This window comes from Phragmites australis, chromosome 6 (genome assembly GCF_958298935.1).
Source record: "Phragmites australis chromosome 6, lpPhrAust1.1, whole genome shotgun sequence".
NCBI lineage: Eukaryota > Viridiplantae > Streptophyta > Magnoliopsida > Poales > Poaceae > Phragmites > Phragmites australis.
In genome coordinates, this window is record NC_084926.1 from 44,216,939 (window position 1) to 44,237,705 (window position 20,767).

Sequence of the window (20,767 nt, forward strand, 5' to 3'; positions counted from 1 at the left end):
TAAGATTTTAAATGAATTAAGATAAGATGAAACTTATAGAAACACTAAATTAATCGAAAAACAAAACCAAGTACGTGGAATATAGAACAGAGAGGAAATTTTGAATCAGCAACTCATCAACTTACGAAACCTGATTTTCATTGCATAGATGAGTTACAAGAGGCTTCTCCAAAGCATCCAACAAGCATTTCTATGAAATTCCAAAACCCTAGACAAATCTACTCTCTAGATCAAAAGTCTAAATATGATCTCTAGATGAGGGTGGAGGAAATGCAAGCGGTTGCAGCGATGGTGATGTGGGGAAGCGGAGGCGGTGATGGCTAGGTGGTGGCCTAGATCAGGAGGGAGCAAGCAGGGAGGAGGCCGTGGATCGTGGAGGTACGGGTAGGATCGTGAAGGGGAAGAGTATGGTTGGAGTGGACATATGAGATCGGGCAGAGGTGGGGTGTGGGGCGAGCGAAACAAGCAGACCACGGTGTTTTTGGGCAGATGGGTAGAGGAATCTCTAGAGGAATCCGGCGGACAAAACATGTATTACGTCTTTTTTAAGTAGGAGAGGAGAGAAATGCGAGAAGAAGGAAAAATCACATCCTGAGGATGCGGAAAAGAGCAAGGCTGGGCTGTCACGTATGAGAAAAAACTATTGGTGATCCAAAACCACTTCGACCAAGTCATGGGCCGTCCTCTGAACGCACCAGGGACCTCAATTGGAGCCCCCTCAACCTACCTTCCACTGTCCTGCAAGGCCTTTATCAACTATTCACCATGGATGAAATTGAAGAAGCACTTAAGCAAATGTCGCCTGATAAAGGGTCAGGGCCGTATGGCTTCATCGAAGCTTTATTCAAATCCTACTGGGAGATAATTAAGGATGATATCCTGAGACAGTCAATGTTTTTTTTTTCACTTACAATGCTCAATCTTTCAGCTGCTCAATACGGTGAACGTCGTTCCCGTCTCCAAAAAAGAGTAGATAGGATCACAAACTTTAGGATGATTAGCCTCATTCACTCCTTGACAAAGATTATCTCGAGACATATCTCCTCTAGAATTGACTCATTTGACTTACTAGAGGTAAGTTACGGAGTGAACAGTACTCATAACTACCTCCGGTGACAGTACCCACGAAGAGTGATTCTGTGAACAGTAATGACATAAACAGTAATCATGCACGCACTATGCAGTGTTTTATGAACAGTAATTTATAGTCATTTCTTACGAACAGTAAATTACTACAGATTACTATTTAACTAGGCTCGTAGCACTATTCACCTTTAGTAAGTTTTTTTTTTTGACTCTTCACCACTGAATACAGCTGTAGTATCTGAACATGAACGCGCGCACTCACCCCCACACACGCACCCACTCCACACACACCTAACGCACGCACATGCTAGCCCTACAACTACACACAACCTTGAAGAAAACGTCCATCCAAAGATCACGAGGATCATCAAGAATCCCGTAGACGACGAGCACGTCGTAATCCCTTCTGTAGCGCCACGTCGGAGAAACTGGAGAAATCCGAAATAAATTGGAACTCCCCGTGCGTCACCGAACTTGAAGCCCGAGTAGGTTCGGCTCAACGCTGGAGCCTTACCACCGTGCTGAAGTCACGTTCGCCACCTTTAGTAAGTTAGAGGAACCACCCCGCCGCCCCGGCCCCAATCCACCTCTTGACCCGCAACCAATCCTATTTTAGGCCACCACTTTCTTTGCCACCCAAACTTGAGCATGCACAATTGTATTGCACATGCACGCATCCCTCTCCTCCTGCATCTGCATGCCTCTTTTAGCCGCACTTTTCTCCCAAATTTACCCCTTTCCACACTGGCGAAATCCCTGATGTGATTGCAATCTGCCCCGGCCATGCCTCACGCCTGCAGTTGTTGTTCACGAAGCATTCCGCTCAGGTTTGCCGCCATTGCTGCGTCGACCTTGAGCTCGGCGGAGGAGGAAGAAGAAAGCATGAGGCGAGGAGCGCACGCCGGAGCCCAATGCTGTCCCTAAAGCTGAGGGCCATCCTTTTCCCATTCCAGATGGAGCCGCGGCGCGAGGAGCTGCTGCATGAGCTCGGGGTACGTACATCGCGTCGTCGTCTCTCTTCGCCTCATGCATGATCAATGGCGACCCGTATCAGATGGATCAAGAACGCGCCGACGAACTCGCTCTTTGTTTTCTTGCAGGAGATGTGGGACGAGATCGGGGAGGCGGAGGAGGACCGGAGAGGGATGCTGCACGCGCTGGAGGAGGACTGCCTCAACGTGTACAGGACCAAGGTCGAGCAGGTGCGGCAGCACAGGGCGCAGCTCAAGAGGGAGATCGCCGACTCGGTCGCCGAGGTCGCCGCCATCTGCGCCACCATCGGCGAGCCGCCAGCCACCGTGCAGACCGCCTGCTCCTCGCTGCAGGTAAATAATTCGATCGTCTGCTCAAACCTGGAGCAGTCGATGCCAAAGTTGGTGTCAGCCTGACGGCTTGACACCAAAATTCAGGGCACAGGGAGCCTGAAGGAGGAGCTGGGCTCGATCGCGCCGGAGCTGGCGGAGATGAGGAAGAGGAGGGAGGAGAGGAGGCGGCAGTTCTTGGACGTGACGGATCGGTTAAACAGGATACGACAGGAGATAAACCCAAGCGATCATCAACCTCGCGTCGTCGTCGATAACTCCGACCTGACGCTGACGAAGCTGGAAGAGCTCAGAGCGTACCTGCAGCATCTGCACCTGGAGAAGGTTCAGACAAATTTGCATGAAACCTGGACACCTCAAGCGGAAAAGATACCTGGAAGAAGATGATTTGCGCTGATCGGTTCTTGTAAATTTGACAGGAAAATCGCACCAAGAAGGTGGCAGAGCTCATGAGTTTCTTGCATTCATCGTCCTTAGTTCTCGGCATGGATCTCAGAGAGATCAGCAGTCTCCATGGCGACGAACAAGCAGGCGACATCAGTGACGGTGCAATTGCGAGGCTGGTTTCCGAGATTGACAGGCTGAGGGAGATCAAACGTGACCGAATGCAGAAGGTGAGTTACTCAACCCAAGTATATTGCGCACCTTCCAAAATCGATGTAAGCTTTACATTGAACTGGCTCGTGCGTGTAACTCAGTAATTAACCTGCTGCAGTTGAATTTTGGCAGCTGCAAGACCTCGTGGCCAGCATGCTGGAGCTGTGGAACCTGATGGACACGCCGTCGGAGGAGCAGAGGAGGTTCCAGAGCGTGGCCTGCAACATCGCCGCGTCCGAGGACGAGATCACGGAGCCGAACGCCCTCTCCATGGACTTCATACGCAATGTCGGTGCATGCACGCCTGTCGAGACCTGATATACGGGAAGGATTGTTCTGTGGCCGTAGTTCTGATCAGAGCCTGGTGCAGGTGGAGGCAGAGGTGGTTAGGCTCGAGAACCTCAAGGAGTGCAGGATGAAAGACCTCGTCGTCAAGAAGTACGAGGAGCTGAAGGAGATTCGTCGGCGCGCACGTTTACCGGAGGAGGAGGACAGCGACGCGATGCTGATGTTCGACGCCATTGACAGCGGTAATCGCCTTCGCTAGCTCAGTCGACGGTCATTGCCCTCTCTCTCATCACAAGATGAGCAGGCAAATTTGCTATGGGGTTCCGTCAACTAAATATTCTGAAGTCTGAAGACTCTGAACTTTGTATCTAAATAAATACCCCGTTCCTTCAGAAATGAGTTTGTGACATATTGTTTTGCAGATGCTGAACGGTCTCTGATCCTGGAGCAGCTGGAAGTGCAGATCGCGGAGGCCAAGGACTTGGAGTTCAGCAGGAAGGACGTTCTTGAGAGGATGGAGAAATGGCAGGCGGCGTTGGAGGAGGAGTCCTGGCTCGAGGAGTACAGCAGAGTACGTCAGACTTCTGAATATTGTTCTTCCTCTGTTCTTCAGGAATGTAAACAAACAAATGTCACCAAAAAGAACTGCTCAAATCGTCTGTGCTTGCTTCCAGAACGAGAACAGATACAATGTGGGCAAAGGGACACATCTCGTGCTGAAGCGCGCCGAGAAAGCGCGCGCCTTGGTCAGCAAAATGCCGGGTAATCAACGATCTTTATCCTTCGTTCTTGAGTATTGGTGAACACAAGTTGAACGTTCCAAGAAACTGATGTGTTTGTGTTCCTCTGTTGGTGCAGCAATGGCGGAAGCTCTGACCGCGAAGGTTGTTGCCTGGGAGAAGGAGAGAGGCGCTAAGTTTGAGTACGATGGTGTACGCCTTGCTAGACCTACGGCTGCCTCATTGTTTCTCCGATTTCCTTGGTTCATTTTGAAACAAGAAATGCATGTCCGAATATTCACTGGCAAATGCAGGACGGGCTGTTGGACATGCTGGAGGAGTACAGCAACACGAGGAAGGAGAAGGAGCAAGAGAGGAAGAGGCAGAGGGTACCGAGTCTTGGATCGAATGATGCATGTGTGTTCCCAGCTCAGATTTGTCGTCTCCTTTTTGTAGGATCAAAGGAGGTTGCAGGGCGCGGCGGAGCGGGACGCGTCGCCGGTGGCCAGGCCGCCGCCGAAGAACATCAAGAACGTGACGAGGACGCTGTCCATGGGGGGCGGCGGCGTCAGCGGCAGGAAGGCGTCGGCGTCGTCGAGGCCGGGCACGCCGAGCTTCCTCAAGTCGCCCATGTCCGCGCGCCGGAGCGGGAGCGACGAGGGGCAGATATTGTCGGACTCCTTCGAGTGATTGTTCTAGCAAATACCGAAGATGACCAGGAGGAGAGTTGTGTTCTTTTTTTATTTTTAGATAAAAGAAGTTCTTATTTTGGTCTCTGTAAAAGGTTTGCATCTAATAATTTATTATTACAAATTCTTGCCAATGAAAGTAAAGGAAATACCAACAAATAGCATTGGGTCATATGCCCAAAATATAAGCAGAAATACATCAAAACATAGTCTGTTAATACATATCCCTTCATATTTGACAAATATCTTCATAACTATCGTCTCTAAATTACGACATACCCATCTTTGTTTTGGAGTTAAGGACCAAAAGAGAGTTGTGTTCTGACCACAGTAGTGAACTGAAACCCCATCTCGATCTGGAATGAATTCAACTGTTTCCTATAAAACGTGTGCGTTCAAATCTCAAGAGTGGGGAGAGACTTGGGCCCTTTGTGACTTGTGTATAATGATCCTCGAGATTATAGAGTAGCAACGTGATGTATTTGTAGACAAAGTATCCACGTATCATTTCTCTTACGATAAAATTGATTTTTCATGCATTAGTGCTCCAGTTAACTGAACGTTGTGGATTTCAAACCGTCGAACTTCTCATTTTGACCGCAAAGAATGCATATGATCCAAGCTAGGGGGTGCTCTGTAAATATAAAAACCGATGGTAACCGAGTAAAAATCGTGATAACCGAACTTCTCAATCTGGTTAGGTTTCAGAAACCGAACGGTAACCGAATTTGAATTTAAAAAATAAAAAAATAAAAATCTTAAAAAAATAGACACAATTCTAAGACTTTCTGTGATTTTTTTTTCAAAAATAATGTCGTTTGCATCGTATTCTATAGGTAGGAAGTTTGAAAAAAATAAAAAAATTGAAGCGTGCGGCTTAGTTATTAAATCATGTTAAGGAAAAGTTTAACATGCAAACACATATTTTTCTTGTGTAAAACGTATCTTAAGAGGATCTTTAAAATTGATTTCACTTTATTTAGAGTTTTATTAATTTCTCTATGATTTTTACAAAGTTCACAAGCATAAAGTGAATATGTTAATAAACAATACTGTAATTAAACTTTTCATGTCTACTATTATTTTTTCTACGTAAATCATAGTATAAATAAACTAATAAAAGTGGTTTCACTAATTTTTGAGGTGTGATGGGTCAGTTATGAATTAATCTAGTTGCAACACATTTACACAATCCTGTATATTACAATAACTAATTCATGAGTTCATGTATTTTTAAAAGACATAGGATCATGTAAGAAGACTAAAAAAATTAGTTTCATGATTTTTGGATTAGCAAAGAGTAAACTATGCATTTAACTTGGTTTAACAAATACAATTTCTCACAAAAAAATTTGAACTTTTTTATGAGTATAACTATTTGTATCATGTAGATCATGTTACAAGGAAACCAAAAAAATTTGTTTCACTTAATTTGAAATTCAGATGAATTAGTTATTAATTTTACAAGATTGAGATAATTTTTATATTTTTTAACTACAGTGAAAATCGAGAAAACCGCTCGATAAATGAGAAAACCGAGCGGTTACTGACGATGTGGAAAATTCGAGAAAACCACTCGATAAATCGTAAAAACCGCTCGGTAACCGATCCAAACCGACCGGTTACCGAATGGCTAAAATCGCGATTTTTCCTCCAAATTTTAAATTTTATCAAATGAATTTTGTCCGAATTTTTTTAAATTTTTGACCGGTTACCGCCGTAAATTTTCGGTTACCGCCGGAGCTCAATAACTAGCTCCGATTGTTAAACCAAACCATGCTCACGACCCAAACTAGAGGTGTTTGAATAGTGGAGAACGCTTGTGATCCAAGTTTGGGGTGTTTTGTAAATATTTGGATCTCAGAGGATACTCGCGACCCAAACTAGGAGTTTTAAAGAATATATTTAGATCCCGGAGAATAATCGTGATCCAAATATTAGAATTTTTATATATATTTTTAAAGATATTGATAGCCTAGATGTGCAATATTTTAAAATAGATATATACTTTTGCAAATATTAAAAAAAAATCGCCTCTAGGGGTCCAATTGGGCCCACTTGGCCCGCCCGCCATAATGGTCAATGCGGGCCAACAACTGCTGCGTTTTAAAGTGGGCTAACATGGTGGGCCCGCTGGGCAACAGCGAAGGCCCGCAACGACCCTCTAGACCCATTGTTCTCGCCGCCGCCTTCTTCCTCTCCTCCGATCCAGCATCTTCTTCGCCGGAGCATCCCGTTCTCTCGGTGAGCGGTGGTTGTTTGTTCTCAAGTAGAGGCTCCCCGTCGGCAGCGATTCCTCAACCCCCCCCCCCACCCCCAGTTGCAAGAAAACTTGGCGGGCAGCACGCAGCCCGCCCCACTTGCATCCTTACCCGCCTCCGCCGCTGCTGCCGGCCATGACCTCCGCGCTCTCCAAGCTCTACTCCGGTACGCCCATCCAACTCCCTCCCTTCCTCCGTCCCGCATCCCCGTCTTCCACAGCCGCTCGTCGCAGCTGACACATCTGGACTCCTCTCGGGGCAGATGACGTCAGCCTCGTTGTGGTGGTCGTCGACACCAACCCCTTCTTCTGGGCCGCCGCCGCACTTTCCTTCGCCGACTTCTTCGCGCACGTAAGGACACACGTCCGAAACCCTAACTCTCCGTGCTCCATTTTCAATGCTCGTTTTAAATTGTACCATGATCTAGTTAATTAGATTTTGGCTTCTCCAAAAAATAATTTCTCGTCTGAATGATTGATGCAATCTCTTGAGTGTATGCAGCTGGTCCACTTTGTGAACTCGCTCCTGCTGCTAAACCACCTCAACCGTGTGGTAGTTATTGCCGCAGGCATCAGCTCCTGTGCCTACATCTTCGATTCGAGCGATGCCAGTGCCTTCGGTGGTGGGGGCGTCGAAGCCACCTTTGACAAGGCGAGCCGCAAGGTGGAGGAGTTCATTGCGCAAGATGCCCGTGCCTCTGCAGACAACGGTTCGGTTGCTTCTGGCAATGCCGCGTCGCTGCTCTCAGGGGCGCTGTCCCTTGCTTTGTGTAGTATCCTATGGTTTGAATTCCTTGTTTCATGTCCATTTGCCTATTTTATCTTGTGTTTGTGTTGCTTAACATGGAGGATGTTTAGATATACAGAGGATTTTCCGGTCTGGGACTCGACATCCTCAACCTCGGGTGAGTATACCTGTTCTCGTGTATGGTTTTGACTTTTGACTAACGTTTGGTTTTCATGCTTGCTACCGATTTAAACGCTGTTGAAGGAAGTTCATTAGTTAGGTAGATTATTACAAGTCACAGAACAGTTAAAGTCACCCAGCATGTGATCGATAGTGTTGCTTTTTTCCCCCTTAGATTATTGTAGTCGGTATTCTTACACATAAGTTGTTATAATACCATGATAGTTGATACTAACATGAAATACAGATTTTGTGCCTGCAGGGTTCTCCAGATGGACCTGAACAGTATGTGTACACCTTCATCAGTATAATTTTTTTAACTTTTCCAGGACATGGTTTTCACTTAATCAAATGCATGTGCAGATACGTGGCATTGATGAATTCAATATTTTCTGCTCAACGTTCCATGGTATCACATCAATCCCTTTATCCATTTTTAGTCTCATTGGGATATTTTGGTCCTTCAGTTTTACTGGCCAATCACTATGTTATTACTTTCCAAGTGTGGTGCTTGTAGTGGCTTCAGAAGTAACGAGGCATTCAATTGTGCCTATAAATACACGCATCAATAGTTGAATTGTTTTAAGGCGTTCATGTAACTACTGCCACATAATGACTGAAACATTTTACAATTCTCTTAGGTCCCAATTGATTCATGCATTGTGGGAACCCAGGATTCTGCTTTCTTGCAGCAGGTAATACTGATTAAATCTTCATCCACATGTGCTGCTGCCACAACATTCTGTTGCTGACTAGTTACGGTTGCTTCATTTTGCAGGCTTCATACATAACAGGAGGAGTTTATTTGAAGCCCCAAGAGCTAAATGGTCTGTTTCAATATCTTGCTGTAAGTTATTCAGTCTTCTGCTGCTACTCATATATCATCTAATGTAGTCCAATCTTTTACCTTTGGGCCAGCTTGAGGATGTATTATATAGTTGTTTTCTTGTTAAGTTCATTTCATCAAAATAATCTTTTAATGGTCATATTCTGCTCTGTATTTTTCACATAGTAGCAAAAAGGCTTTGCCCAGGAACTTTGAGCACAGTATGCTGAAGCCACCCTCTAAGGGGAATGACATAACTACCATTTTATAGGATATAAGCTGATTCTTTTCTTGTGCATTCATTTTTTTTCTCATTTAGTTGATCTGCAATGATAATTAGTAAATCAGGGATCTTTAGCCTTCTGCTCTTTATTTCTTTAACTGTGAATTGGCCTTAAGAGGTCTAGAAATTTGTCGGGCTCTTATGTATCCCTAGTGATTGAATCTTTGTTGGTTGTTCATTGTTCTACATTAGGTGTTGCGAACATTTATCATGACTCCTTATGGTTCTACAAAATTTGGGATTTTACTTATATGAATCTAAGTAAGAGATCAGCACATGTCTGATAGACTGAACTGAGATGTCTTTCTTCATTTTACCTTTGGCAATACCTGTCTACCAGAGAACTTGTTGTTTGAATTTATTATCATTTTGAAATCAGGTTCCTTCGTTTGTATGCAACATCTTTATGTAGGATTGTTTCTATTTTGGTCAAACTGATTAGTTTGCTAAAGCTCGTCGACACATTCCAACGAAATGCAGGCTGTATTTGCAACTGATTTACACTCGAGAACATTTTTGCGCCTTCCTAAGACCCTTGGAGTGGACTTCCGTGCTTCGTATGTGCTTCTAAATTTCCTCTGTTAAGCATCAATGCGATAGACCTATCTTTCTTTTGTGAAAATTTAGAACCAAATCAAAAGGCTGATCCACATTAGCAACTCAGAGTATCATTTTATTCTTTCTAAAAAATTGCATTCAGTTTGTCCAATATTGCTGGCAGTTCAATGCAATCAACATTGTTTTACTGATTGGCAGATGTTTCTGCCATAAGAAGACTATTGACATGGGATATGTCTGTTCAATTTGTTTGTCAATATTCTGCAAGAATCAAAAGAAGTGTTCGACCTGTGGGTAAGTAGTACGTTCAAGTGTTTTTCCCTCTTGAGCTCTTTCTGTACCTTTTGATAATAATACTTATACGCTTGTGTGCCATTCTTGTTTCTAGACACAAGTCCCACAGTTTCTTATGTTTGAAAATATATGGTTTCTTTGCTATGGTCATACATACTTAATGTTTTCTCCTTCATCTCCATTGAACTATTTGTTCCTGAACTTTGATCAGCATCAAATGTGCTGAGTTTGCTCCTTACTTAGAGGAAAAAAACAATCAGATGCTTACCAAGTTTACTCCTAATTATGCTTTCCTACCTGAACAATTATACTTTCACATGTGCACTGTCATTCCCCCCCCCCCCCTCTAATTTGCATCAATCTTATGCACAATTGAAAGCATCTCAATGTTTAATTAGCTTTTGCAATTTTTTAAACCTATTACAAAAGTAAGTCTGGCCCAGCAGTTTGTACATCTAATTTGGTTTTTATTATCTGTTAAGTTTTACATTGGAGACTGTTTCATGCTTCTTCATTGGTTGCAAAATGATTGTATATACATACTTGCTAAGTTATTACTGTTTCCCGCTTGCATCATAAAATCTGGGTGGTTACCAAGATGTTGTGATGGAGTTTAAGTTGCTTCCTTTGGTTGCAGGTCAGAATTCAGTCGTGTCATGCCTGATTTGAATTCCATGCCAGATCAAAGCAAGTAGTAGTCTGTAACCGTCAACCAGCATGCTTTGCTCTATGTTTCTCCACAGGTTGTTTTCGGACTATCTTCTTGGATAAGCATCTTGACATGTTATGCATTATACTATTGTTTGATTTTATCATCAATGAACATAAATACATCCTACTCATGCATACAGAACATTTCTTTGATTGATATGTAAATGATTTCCATATCTGATAAACATATTACCCTGTTTGTGATTTGGCCAGGAAGGGGCGTGCACCATGTTTTCCCATGTATACCAGAAGGGTCGGCGAATTTGGTGTAAAGCGAACAATTTTACGAAGGAAATGACACGAACTTGTGTGTGATGCATTGTTGCCAAAAAGGGAGACGGAAAAAGGCTAGTAATGAAAATATCATAGCATGGTTGCCCTTTGTTGCAAGTGGGAACACTAGGTTTTTGATAAACCGTATGTATCTTTCCTTTTTTTTCCCTCGATTTCACCTGCGCGATCTTTGGGCGAGTTGTTTGTGTGATGTTCTTTCAGATCAGAGAAATTGTTGTCAGTTAATTGTGGGATCGCCTACAAGTACCAGTCCCAACAACAGAAAATTAAACTAATGAACCAACGGCAAAATTATCTCTAGCACAGGTGAGTTCATACTTTTTACAAGACGGCATAGGTATCAGGTGCATCAAAATGTTCCGAGCCTCGCTGAACCGGGAAACAAAATGCCGAAGAACGAAATACAACATAGTAAAACATTCATATCCAAAGCTGAACTACTTTGGCTCAGCAGGGGAATCCTCTTGCCAAGTTGCCTGCCATTGCTTGTCATAGAACGTCGTTTCATCCACAATCTTCTTCAGTGAGTCAAGGTCCTCATTTTTCCTGATCAACAATACACTCGCCACAGCAACAAACAGCAGGGTTTTGCAGAAAAAGTTCCCCATTTGGTCAACAAGCCCCACACCCGTCAAGCTATCAACGAAGTACGCCATGAAGAAGCCGACCATGGCAGCACGACCTGCATAGACGTAGGTCATGTCATTAGAAGATGAGAAAGGCAATAAGGTATAGGAAATTAGGAATGAATCCATGTAATATCTGCCATAAGCGCCTCTTTGCACCAACAGTTTGAAGTGAATGGGAACATATCAGATTTAATTATTTAAATGAAGGGACTTGAGAATTACCATTTAGCTTCTCGGCTTCAGGGAGGTGGAACCGCTTCATCCATGCCCACCATGGTATAATTGAAGTATCAAAGACAACGGCCTCATCCGTATTAGTGGCCTCTGGATAATCTTCAAGCCATTTCCTTCTCCTGGCCTCTGGAATCAAACAAAGATGACATCAGTTTGACTGGCATTCCCTAGGAGCTACAATGTCAGTAAGATGCATAACACTTGCAACATAGCAATGTTTGCCCCATTCACTCCCCATTGTAGATTTGTTGCAAACCAACAAATGTCTGACTTTATGCATATCTGGCAAGCATGTACTGTATATACATGAACTTTTTCATAGTCAGTTCACGTGAGCTAACACAATCGTGCAGGTTATGTCTGAAAATGCAAGCCAGATAGAAAAATGCACTAAATCAATTTGAGATCTGCTGAATCTCTAGTGGGGCTCATACATCTCCCTCCCTCCCACAATCCTAGCCAACTACCGTCTGTTTAGACTGTGGAATTTAATCTTCAACCATCAGTTCATGCAATTATACAACCATAGGAAAATCATCTTCAACCCTCAGATCTTTCGATTGTACAACCATAGAAAACATAAGCTGAAACACTGCAAGTGTTGAATTGGCGAGCATGTCATTTGTTTTAGCATATCGGGTTGCTGTCAAGATTTATGCTCATTAAGCATTTAGGCTCAAAAGGTTGACAAAGCCGTAGCACAAACATCTAAATCTGTGCTTGCCTCATCCTAAGCATTCAACAAGGAGGCTACAGCATACTCGTCAAGCACAGAGTCAACACGTAACAAACTAAACTGGGAAAATTTTCCTCCGAATATCGAAAATGCCTTCTCGTCATGTGCATCCACATCCTATCAGGCGAGCAAGTATTTTGAGATCCCTCGAGCAAATGCTAAAAGTTCTAACGACAGATGGCAATCCCGGGTCCAGCATGTGAATCCAGATTTCCACATTCAGTTATACAAGGCACACACTTGTTTTCAGTGTTGCTTAGCAACAAGCTTGGTTCTCACACAGTCACGCTACCAGCAAGTCTAGCACTAGCCATCAGCAGCACGGTACAAACTAGAAAGGAAGTGGAGGCAATTGGTAATCTCAGACCCCTTTTTGTTATGGAAGAGCAGGAAGCTGCTCATTCATTACCATTAGAAGAAAAAAGAAGCCGGAAAGAGCCGGCCGGAAGTGAAACAAAGTACAACACGAAGAGGCTCGCCTGGACCGTCTAAACTGAACTAAGCGAAGCACCATAACTAGCATTGCCCTAGTGTCCAGGCTCCTCGCTAAGCGACAAAACAGTCATCTCAGACTCACCGGCGTCGATGACGGCGTCCCAGTCGACGGCGCCGCCCTTCTCGAACTGGCTGAGGTCCCACGTCCCGTTCACCCACCTCGCGTCGCGGAACCTCGGCACCGGCGCCGCCTCGGCCGCGACGGCCAAGGGAGCCTCGGCCGCGACGGCGGCCCCGTTGGACGCCGCGGCAGGGGACGGCTCCACCTCCTGTTGCTTTGGCGGCGCCTCGACGGGCGCCTCCCCAGCGGCGGCGGCGCGCGCGAGGTGGCCAGCGCGGAGGCGGGGGAAGGAGAGGAGGTGGGGCTTGGCGCCGGCCTGCAGGGTCTTGACGGGGCCCAGGGAGGTGGGGCGCGGGGAGAAAGTGGAGGTCGCCATGGCCATCACAGAGGGAGGAGGGTTTGGAGTGAGCTGCTTCCTCTTCTATCCCTTGGCTTGCTGCGGAGTAGGACGAAGGGAAGTGAGCGAGGGATAGAGGAGAGGATAGTGTGAGTGAGGCCGTGGGCTTTGGGTGCGGGTGACGTGGCGAGGGAGATGCTGACGTGGCCGGGTGTGTGGATGGGGTGTCGTCCTAGCTGTGCTGCCATTGGCTTGTGGCTCAGGTTGCAGTATGGTGCTGCAGTTTAGTGGATTAAGATGGATGCTGATAGGTTGAAATGTTCGAGGGTTCGATTGAGGTGTACTGACTACAATTACAAGTGAAATTTGATGGATGATGAGAGTTCATCCACGGCTACGAGCGGATTTTGACAAATCACAGATGCTGAGAGGTCAACAACAGAAATCTACAAATGCGAGCGAAATTACATTGATGGTACGGATGAAGCAAAACACCGCAAGGGTGGTGTTGTTGGAGAGACGGATCATTCGACTCGATTCCACTTGCTCCAATCCTAACGAGGAATTGATGGAATGGGTTTAATCTATTGTTATCGCCATCCATCTCACCAAAAGATGATTCGACCCATCAAGCCAAGCACCACACACGACAGTGCGGCCTCCATCCAGTGGTCCAGCGGCGGCGGCGATGTACCAACGACAAGACAACAGATCGAGATGCTCGTCACAAGTGGAACCAGCATCCAAAACAAGCATACGCACACGACTCGATGTCTTAGACCCTGCGAAATCGCAACGGCAAGCTCAGCAAGCAAACCAACATTAACTTCCACCAGAGTTGCTTGAGCCGCATGCAAGACTTAACAAAATTTCGACCATCAGGGGAATGGGTGCGTGCATGGACAGCACCAGAAACAAGAGTACCTACCCAAACATATCCTCAGCCTGCCACCAACGTCGCTATGGAACAGAGCAGACAACACTACGTGTCTATGCATGTCTTTATGCAGTGTCTGACGAGTCTTGAGTTATGTACGTATCCTCCCATTTAGCAGAACAAAACCGGTAGGTGCCTGTACTCTCGTAGTCTCAATTAAGGTGTCGCGGTCACGGGCAGGAGTTGGATCGCTTGAGGAAGGGCGCCTGGGACCGGGAGTGGCCGTCGTCCTCCAGCGCGATGATCCGCAGGTGGGAGGGGTCGTCCAGGAGCATCTTGGCGACGAGGTACCCGGCGACGGACCACGTCTGGAACTTGCGCGCCTGCTTGCCCACGTACCGGCCCGCCTTGCCGTCGTAGTACTCAGGGAAGTCGTCCTTCACCAGCCTCCGCTCCATCAGCTCCACCGCTCTCCTCGCCATGTGGGGTCGCCCCAGCTTCACGCTCACGGCCACCAGGAGCCAAAGCAGAACTGCACGTGCACCGTGCAAGCGGAACAAACGAAGGTCAAGATGCCGTATAAAAAGGATGCACACATTATTCTTTCAGGACAGGTTTCCGTCACTCTCGTTGGCAAATGGACAAATTGAAGCCTTGCAGTTCTCACAGTATCAGATATCCAGATCCGGTATTAACCACAACAAATAAGATATGATTGTTAACATGCTTAATAACACTTAGGGCAGTACTATATGCCAAGTTTCTAAATCACTCACCTGGCCATGAGCCTCCGTTGTGGTAGCTCCACCTGGTGTTCTTTGGGTCGCATCCAGTGACTATCTGCCATTCCTGATTTTCCATTGCAGGGTAACAGATCTTGAGTGGCATCTCCCCAATGAGTTCTTCCCAGCGCTCCTCCACAAGATCCAATATGGCTTCAGCTTGTTCTCCGGTTGCTAACGACGACAGAATTGCAATGAAGTTGCCTAAGCAAAACCAGCGGAAATCCATCCTTGCGGGACTAACGTTGCCAATGAAGTACCCACCACGACTAGGCATGAAATCAAATATCCAATCAGGTATTGATTCAGGTATCACATTGAACTTGTTCAAAGCTGTCTGCGAGTACTCTTCGGTCTTGTAACGATATATATCATTGAGTCTCTGGAAGTCAAGCCAGTAGTAGCTGTGCAGATGATAGTTCAAAGCCTTGATTCTTTTAGTCATGTGGTACAAAAAGTCATCATCAGAATCTTGTTTCAACAAACTAAGGGCACATCTCAGAGCCATAAAGAAGAGAGCCTGGATTTCAATTGGATAGCCATATATACCCTGCACAGATTTCAATCAGTACAACAGGTACAGGATAAAGAATGTACAAACTTCTGAGATAAGCATTTAGATAACCTGTAATTTTGAAGACCAAGAGCATCTAACTGATAAGTATTTTTTTCCCAGATTTTCTACAAGATTACTATGTAGTTCATGGGTAACACAACAACCAGTTGGCATTAAGAAAAATTTGTTGCACTCTATCTTCAATGAGAATGATGATATCAAAGCATGTGTTCAAACTGAAAGGAAACTGGCACGCCTAAGAGTTTGACGACATGTTGACTAACAACAAAATGCACTGCGTTCACAACTACACACTGCGCATCTGTCTTCCAAAACCTATGCACTATTTCGTCCCAGATGTTCACAATCCTGTTGTGTTTCAGGTAATTGGCCCTGACCTTAGGAGCTACGACACCAACCTAAAATAATTCCTCCTTTAAACCCACAAGGAAAAATTCTCCAAAGTGCCAATATATTTTCAAATGAACTTAAGTGCATTTTCAATTTTGATTAAAATGGGACTTGCAAGGATGCAGTTGGACACTAAGATTCTAGCGAGACAGGAGCAAACAGGTATGAGATATACTGTCATCCACAATAATGAGAAAACAGAAGTAGTTCGTTGTATCTGAGCTGAGCAACCTACCATTCTTCGGTCTATCATGGAGCAGCCATCAGCACAAAGCAAGGCTGGAGAAGTATCACATCCCTCAGAGAGACACAGCCTGAGAATAAGGTGCATGGCCCTTTGGCAGTTAGGACTTTCAGCAAGAGAATTGTCCCCTGTCCATTTGGTGTAAGCACGAAGAAGAATAATCCACCATAGGCCAGAATCCACAGGGGCAACCCTCCCAATGGCAGTTTCACCAAAATCAGCCAGTAAGCTTTCTGTTTTTTGGGTAGGATTGTGACGATGCACCTTGAAGCTGGCTGGCATTACACCCTGACCGAGCTTAAAGAGGTCAACCATCTTCTCCCTTGATTGAAGGCGAGCAGTTTCTACCAGAAAATTCTTCACAATCAAGTGCTCTCCTTTCATCAGAAAAGCCAATGCACTAGGAATGAAATCCCTCATGAAAACCTGCCCCAGGATATGGCAATAACTTAAAAAAATTGTTGATCATATTGTATGCCTAGGCAATAGTTGCACACATGAATACTGTTCATTAGAGAATTTTGGGACTACCATGTACTACAATGCTGGACGCAAAGTAAGCAGTCACAGATAAAACCATCGGTGAGATATAGATTTAGAAAATAGAATAGAAGAGCATATAACATGATACAAAAATAATGAGAAATCTTTAAAACTGACGGTAGTATCAATGCTTTAACTGGGAACAAAAAGGTGACCTGATCATAGTTGAGTGCTGCTCCCTGAGACTTGTCTATTGCAGCAACAGTCCCAATAGGGTGGCCTCTGAAGTAAACTGTGGACCTTTTTAGGGCTTCCCAAGCAGCATCTGCAATTGCATGTCTGTGTGATGCATTACTATCTGTAGGTGTTTCTTCATGAGCGGAACACTGAGATCCTCCTCCTGGGCTTTTAGTGACCTCAAGGGTTTGGGGCTGACGACGAGGTGGCAAATCATTGAGTTCTATCTCAGATAAGGTCACTACACAAGATTTGTGCCGCTCGATGTGGTGCGTCCTTGTCCTTTTCTCAAGTTTAGGAGAATCATGGTTAGCATCATTTGTCAGTTCTGTGATCTTACTCTCTGGGAGCTTTAACGGGGGAGGAGGTTCAGAACAAACTACCATCTTTCTTGTTCACTAGTTTCAGAAAGACAATGCTCTGATCACATGAAATGAAAAAAAAGATAAATATTATCCATAACTTATTTCAAAATTTAAAATTAAGGAACTAAAGAAAACAGCATGACATTCTAATATTGTCCTAGCTCTTGTGTTTGTTATGTCACTAGCTCTTGCCTCTTGAAATGGAAATAAGAACATATATGGTGAACGCTTGTACTGAAAAAATTTAGAGAAAGCACAGCATGCATATAAGACGTAGGGAAAACTAAAAGACAGTAGGGAAGTGGTGATATTTTTTATGATCTGTTTTAACCAACCCATATGCAATAGCTTTCTTCTTACTTAGAACCACATAAGCAAACTACTATGGGAAGGCATCTGGCTGCGTATGCCTGAAAGGAAAAAAGCTCATGCAAAAAATCTTATTCGCTACATTCAACTCGTGTATATTCTCGCAGTGATCGCCATAAAATATTTCTCTCATGTAGAACATTGAAGCCAATACAACTTGCTACTGCTAACTCTTGCTCACATCGCTCAAAGGTTTCAATGGAAAATGCAGATTACTGACTATAGACTATTCCATACAAGAACTGCTATATCTCAATGTAGACATAACATTACGACCTTGGTAACATGCTACATAGGGAACAGAAGAACAGGGCGGTGCATTTGGATCCAATGATAATCATGAAAACCTTGTGTAAACACGGACTAACAGCAAAGTCTCTAGACCAAAATTAGAATAGAATTACAAGCCATTAACTCGAGTAAGAGATATACAGTTATAAATGATCATCTAGTCAGCCTAACTTTTCCCATCAAAATCGTGTGTGCCGATCTTTCACAGGGAAGCCTAAAATAGGAAATGGCAAACAAAAGGTTGAGGCAGAACAATAACTACTAAACCTCCCTAAAACCTCAGTCGGTCACAATCCAATAACAACGAAATTACGTATGGAATCCTCACAGCAGCAGATATACCAGCATAGAATTCAAGGGGAAAATGAATGTAAAAACCAAAAACAATGAACGGAAGGTAAATGCAATTTCGCTTCCAACCACTTGCCCCCATTGCGATTGCATCTACATACCCGCATGAGTGATAGACCAAACAACCATAGATTTCTAGTGCAGAATCTGATCAAAACAACTCCCGAAAAACATAAACAAACCACCCAAAAAAGGTAGGAAATCGCTCGAATCACAACGAATTTCACCGGGAATCCGAAATAGGCTTGCTGGTTACAACACCAGTACACCAACGCGAGGCAACTTGTGCGAAATATTGGAGAAACAGAGCAGACGGCCACGCCGCAACGACGTTCTAGATCCTTCTAGAACCCCGTCCTCTTCCCCGCATCGACATAACTGGCACAGAACACGCACGGAAAACCCCCAAATGCACACAGTCCAAACATGACACGCGGATCGAGGCTTCTGGAAGGTGAGACGAACCATCCGTGGTGCTCTAGAAGCCGAATTGATCCACGGAGCGCACAAAACCAGCGGTCACCAGACCAGCTTGCGCGCGTGAAACGCGAAATGCACCAAAACAAACAGCCAAAAGGTGCTCGAGAAAACCCGCCCCACCGAATCGCCAATGCTTTCGTAGCAGATAGGCGCAAACGCGCTTGGATAAAGCCGCGAACCGCACCTCCTAGATCCGGCTCCGCCTCGAGAAAGTGGCGAGATCGACCTTCTCGAAGCTTCCACCGCTAGCACCCATCCGCAAACCACCGCAAAAACCCCAACAAAACCCCGTCGAACGACCAGGAAAAAAACCCAACGAAACAAGTCGGAAAGCCACGGATTCGGGAAGCGGATCGAGGCATAACGAATTGGGGCAGTAAGTAAGCAGGGAGATCGGAGACGAAAACCCTCACCTTGAGCTTCCAGATGCTTCTAGAGACCAGCGGAAGCCGGGAGAGAGATGCGGAGTGGTTGGGCAGAGGGGAGGTGGAGCTAGCGAGTGGAAAAGGGCGGGGTTGTGCGGGGGTGTCTATTTATAGCAGCAGATCGGCTGCCTCAATCCCTCCCGCTCAAGTCCGGTGCATTGGAGTTCAACCGACCTCTCAGATTTAGCTCACTACTGCATTAGAGCAAATTTACTCTGAGAAATTTTTTATCTAAATTTTACTCTTTATTTGTCAGCACATTTCAACTGATTTCTTAAATTTGATTTTCTATATTCCACTGTTTTAAACTTAAATAGCATCATTTCGAACGACGATATTCTCAACGGTCATAATTTCAACGACTATATTTTCAACGGCTATATTTATCGATTATATATATGTATGCCTATTCACATGATTGCTAGACTAAGTTATTCGTCTTATAGTTCCTTCTCTACCAGAAATAAGTCGTAGATCTCTATTAGATTCATCGTCGTCATCGGATAATGATGACGACAAACTCATTCTTAATATATTACACCAATCGCGCACACAATATCAGCTTATGAATGTTACAAGACATAGCGGCTCTGTGCCTGGGCGTCGGTATATTTATCGTAATAAAGAAGCCGAGCATTGAAAGCTATACAACGACTACTTAAATGCTCATGTCTATGGCCTAGCTTTTTTTCGATGCAGGTTTGCAATTACTCTATTTATGCTCGTTCATCTTGTGTGTTGATCGTCTTAGTTACGCCTCATTCCACTTTCGTCGCCTAAGTTTAGGATGGCTTGTCCTCTGTTTCTTCGGATAGTGCAAGCTGTAGAACAATGTGATGATTATTTTGTTCAAAAAAGAGATAGAAATGGATGCCTGGGTTTATCTAATTTGCAAAAGATTACCGTAACATTCTTGATGCTAGCTTATGGAGTACCAGCTTGTCGGTGTATTCAGAACCAGGGGTCCCTAAGTCCCGAGGCCAGGCCGGCTATCCACCACATGTCACCACCCTGCGAGGTAAGAAAAAGCTAAGTCCCGGGAGAAGGTGCTCGGGGCCGCCGCCTCTGGTTCCCGAGCACCCTAGTTCCCCGATGATCTGCAGGGTCCAAATACTAAGACCAAAGTGCTCGGGAGAGAGTGCTCGGGGCTGCACGTGGCAGCCCCCGAGGACTCGGTGCCCCGAAGGTCCCACCGAAGTGCTCGGGAGAGAGTGCTCGGGGCTGCACGTGGCAGCCCCCGAGGACTCGGTGCCCCGAAGGTCCCACCGAAGTGCTCGGGAGAGAGTGCTCGGGGCTGCACGTGGCAGCCCCCGAGGACTCGGTGCCCCGAAGGTTCGCGCAAGATCATTCAACGACCCGAAGGGTCCCGTCGTCAGGGTGTCATCCAGTCAAAGGCCCAATGCCGCATTTAATAGGCACGCGCGGTCTGACATCCTGACATCCTGACATTCTCAGCTGCCCACGCCCCAGTGTCAGACCCTGCCATGCACTAGCAGGGGGCCGTGGGTCCATTAAATGCACGGGTCCCGTCCCGTTTTTATCCAGATGCCTCGGGATAACGTTGCCAGAA

At 45.2% G+C, this 20,767-nt stretch overlaps 4 protein-coding genes across 5 annotated transcripts; 2 read left to right on the forward strand and 2 right to left on the reverse strand.

The window, feature by feature from the left end:
- Window positions 1–1,997: 1,997 nt before the first annotated feature.
- Window positions 1,998–4,702, forward strand: LOC133920724 (65-kDa microtubule-associated protein 3-like). The gene is made up of 11 exons (XM_062365320.1): window positions 1,998–2,078; window positions 2,187–2,411; window positions 2,496–2,732; window positions 2,828–3,022; window positions 3,138–3,293; window positions 3,376–3,535; window positions 3,716–3,864; window positions 3,968–4,055; window positions 4,152–4,225; window positions 4,327–4,401; window positions 4,469–4,702. The coding sequence occupies exons 1-11, from the start codon at window positions 1,998–2,000 to the stop codon at window positions 4,700–4,702; spliced, it is 1,674 nt and encodes a 557-aa protein (XP_062221304.1).
- Window positions 4,703–6,835: 2,133 nt separating this feature from the next.
- Window positions 6,836–10,930, forward strand: LOC133922762 (general transcription and DNA repair factor IIH subunit TFB4). The gene is made up of 12 exons (XM_062368240.1): window positions 6,836–7,128; window positions 7,225–7,313; window positions 7,464–7,734; window positions 7,820–7,866; window positions 8,116–8,153; window positions 8,232–8,277; window positions 8,510–8,563; window positions 8,647–8,715; window positions 9,458–9,534; window positions 9,734–9,829; window positions 10,467–10,572; window positions 10,754–10,930. Exons 1-11 carry the CDS (start codon window positions 7,098–7,100, stop codon window positions 10,522–10,524), a joined length of 876 nt encoding a protein of 291 aa, XP_062224224.1. The 5' UTR covers window positions 6,836–7,097; the 3' UTR covers window positions 10,525–10,572; window positions 10,754–10,930.
- Window positions 10,931–11,100: 170 nt separating this feature from the next.
- Window positions 11,101–13,458, reverse strand: LOC133922763 (light-harvesting complex-like protein 3 isotype 2, chloroplastic). The gene is made up of 3 exons (XM_062368241.1): window positions 13,011–13,458; window positions 11,686–11,823; window positions 11,101–11,516 (listed from the first exon to the last, which is right to left on the reverse strand). Exons 1-3 carry the CDS (start codon window positions 13,369–13,371, stop codon window positions 11,272–11,274), a joined length of 744 nt encoding a protein of 247 aa, XP_062224225.1. The 5' UTR covers window positions 13,372–13,458; the 3' UTR covers window positions 11,101–11,271.
- A 704-nt stretch (window positions 13,459–14,162) lies between these two features.
- LOC133920726 (probable alkaline/neutral invertase F) lies at window positions 14,163–19,273 on the reverse strand. Of its 2 annotated transcripts, none has more exons than XM_062365321.1 (5): window positions 19,186–19,273; window positions 16,895–17,336; window positions 16,188–16,622; window positions 14,980–15,535; window positions 14,163–14,735 (listed from the first exon to the last, which is right to left on the reverse strand). In XM_062365321.1, exons 2-5 carry the CDS (start codon window positions 17,300–17,302, stop codon window positions 14,434–14,436), a joined length of 1,701 nt encoding a protein of 566 aa, XP_062221305.1. In that variant the 5' UTR covers window positions 17,303–17,336; window positions 19,186–19,273; the 3' UTR covers window positions 14,163–14,433. The 2 variants fall into 2 exon arrangements, with proteins under 2 accessions (XP_062221305.1, XP_062221306.1); XM_062365322.1 differs by having other exon boundaries at window positions 16,895–17,314; window positions 19,186–19,260.
- Between the last annotated feature and the right edge of the window lie 1,494 nt (window positions 19,274–20,767).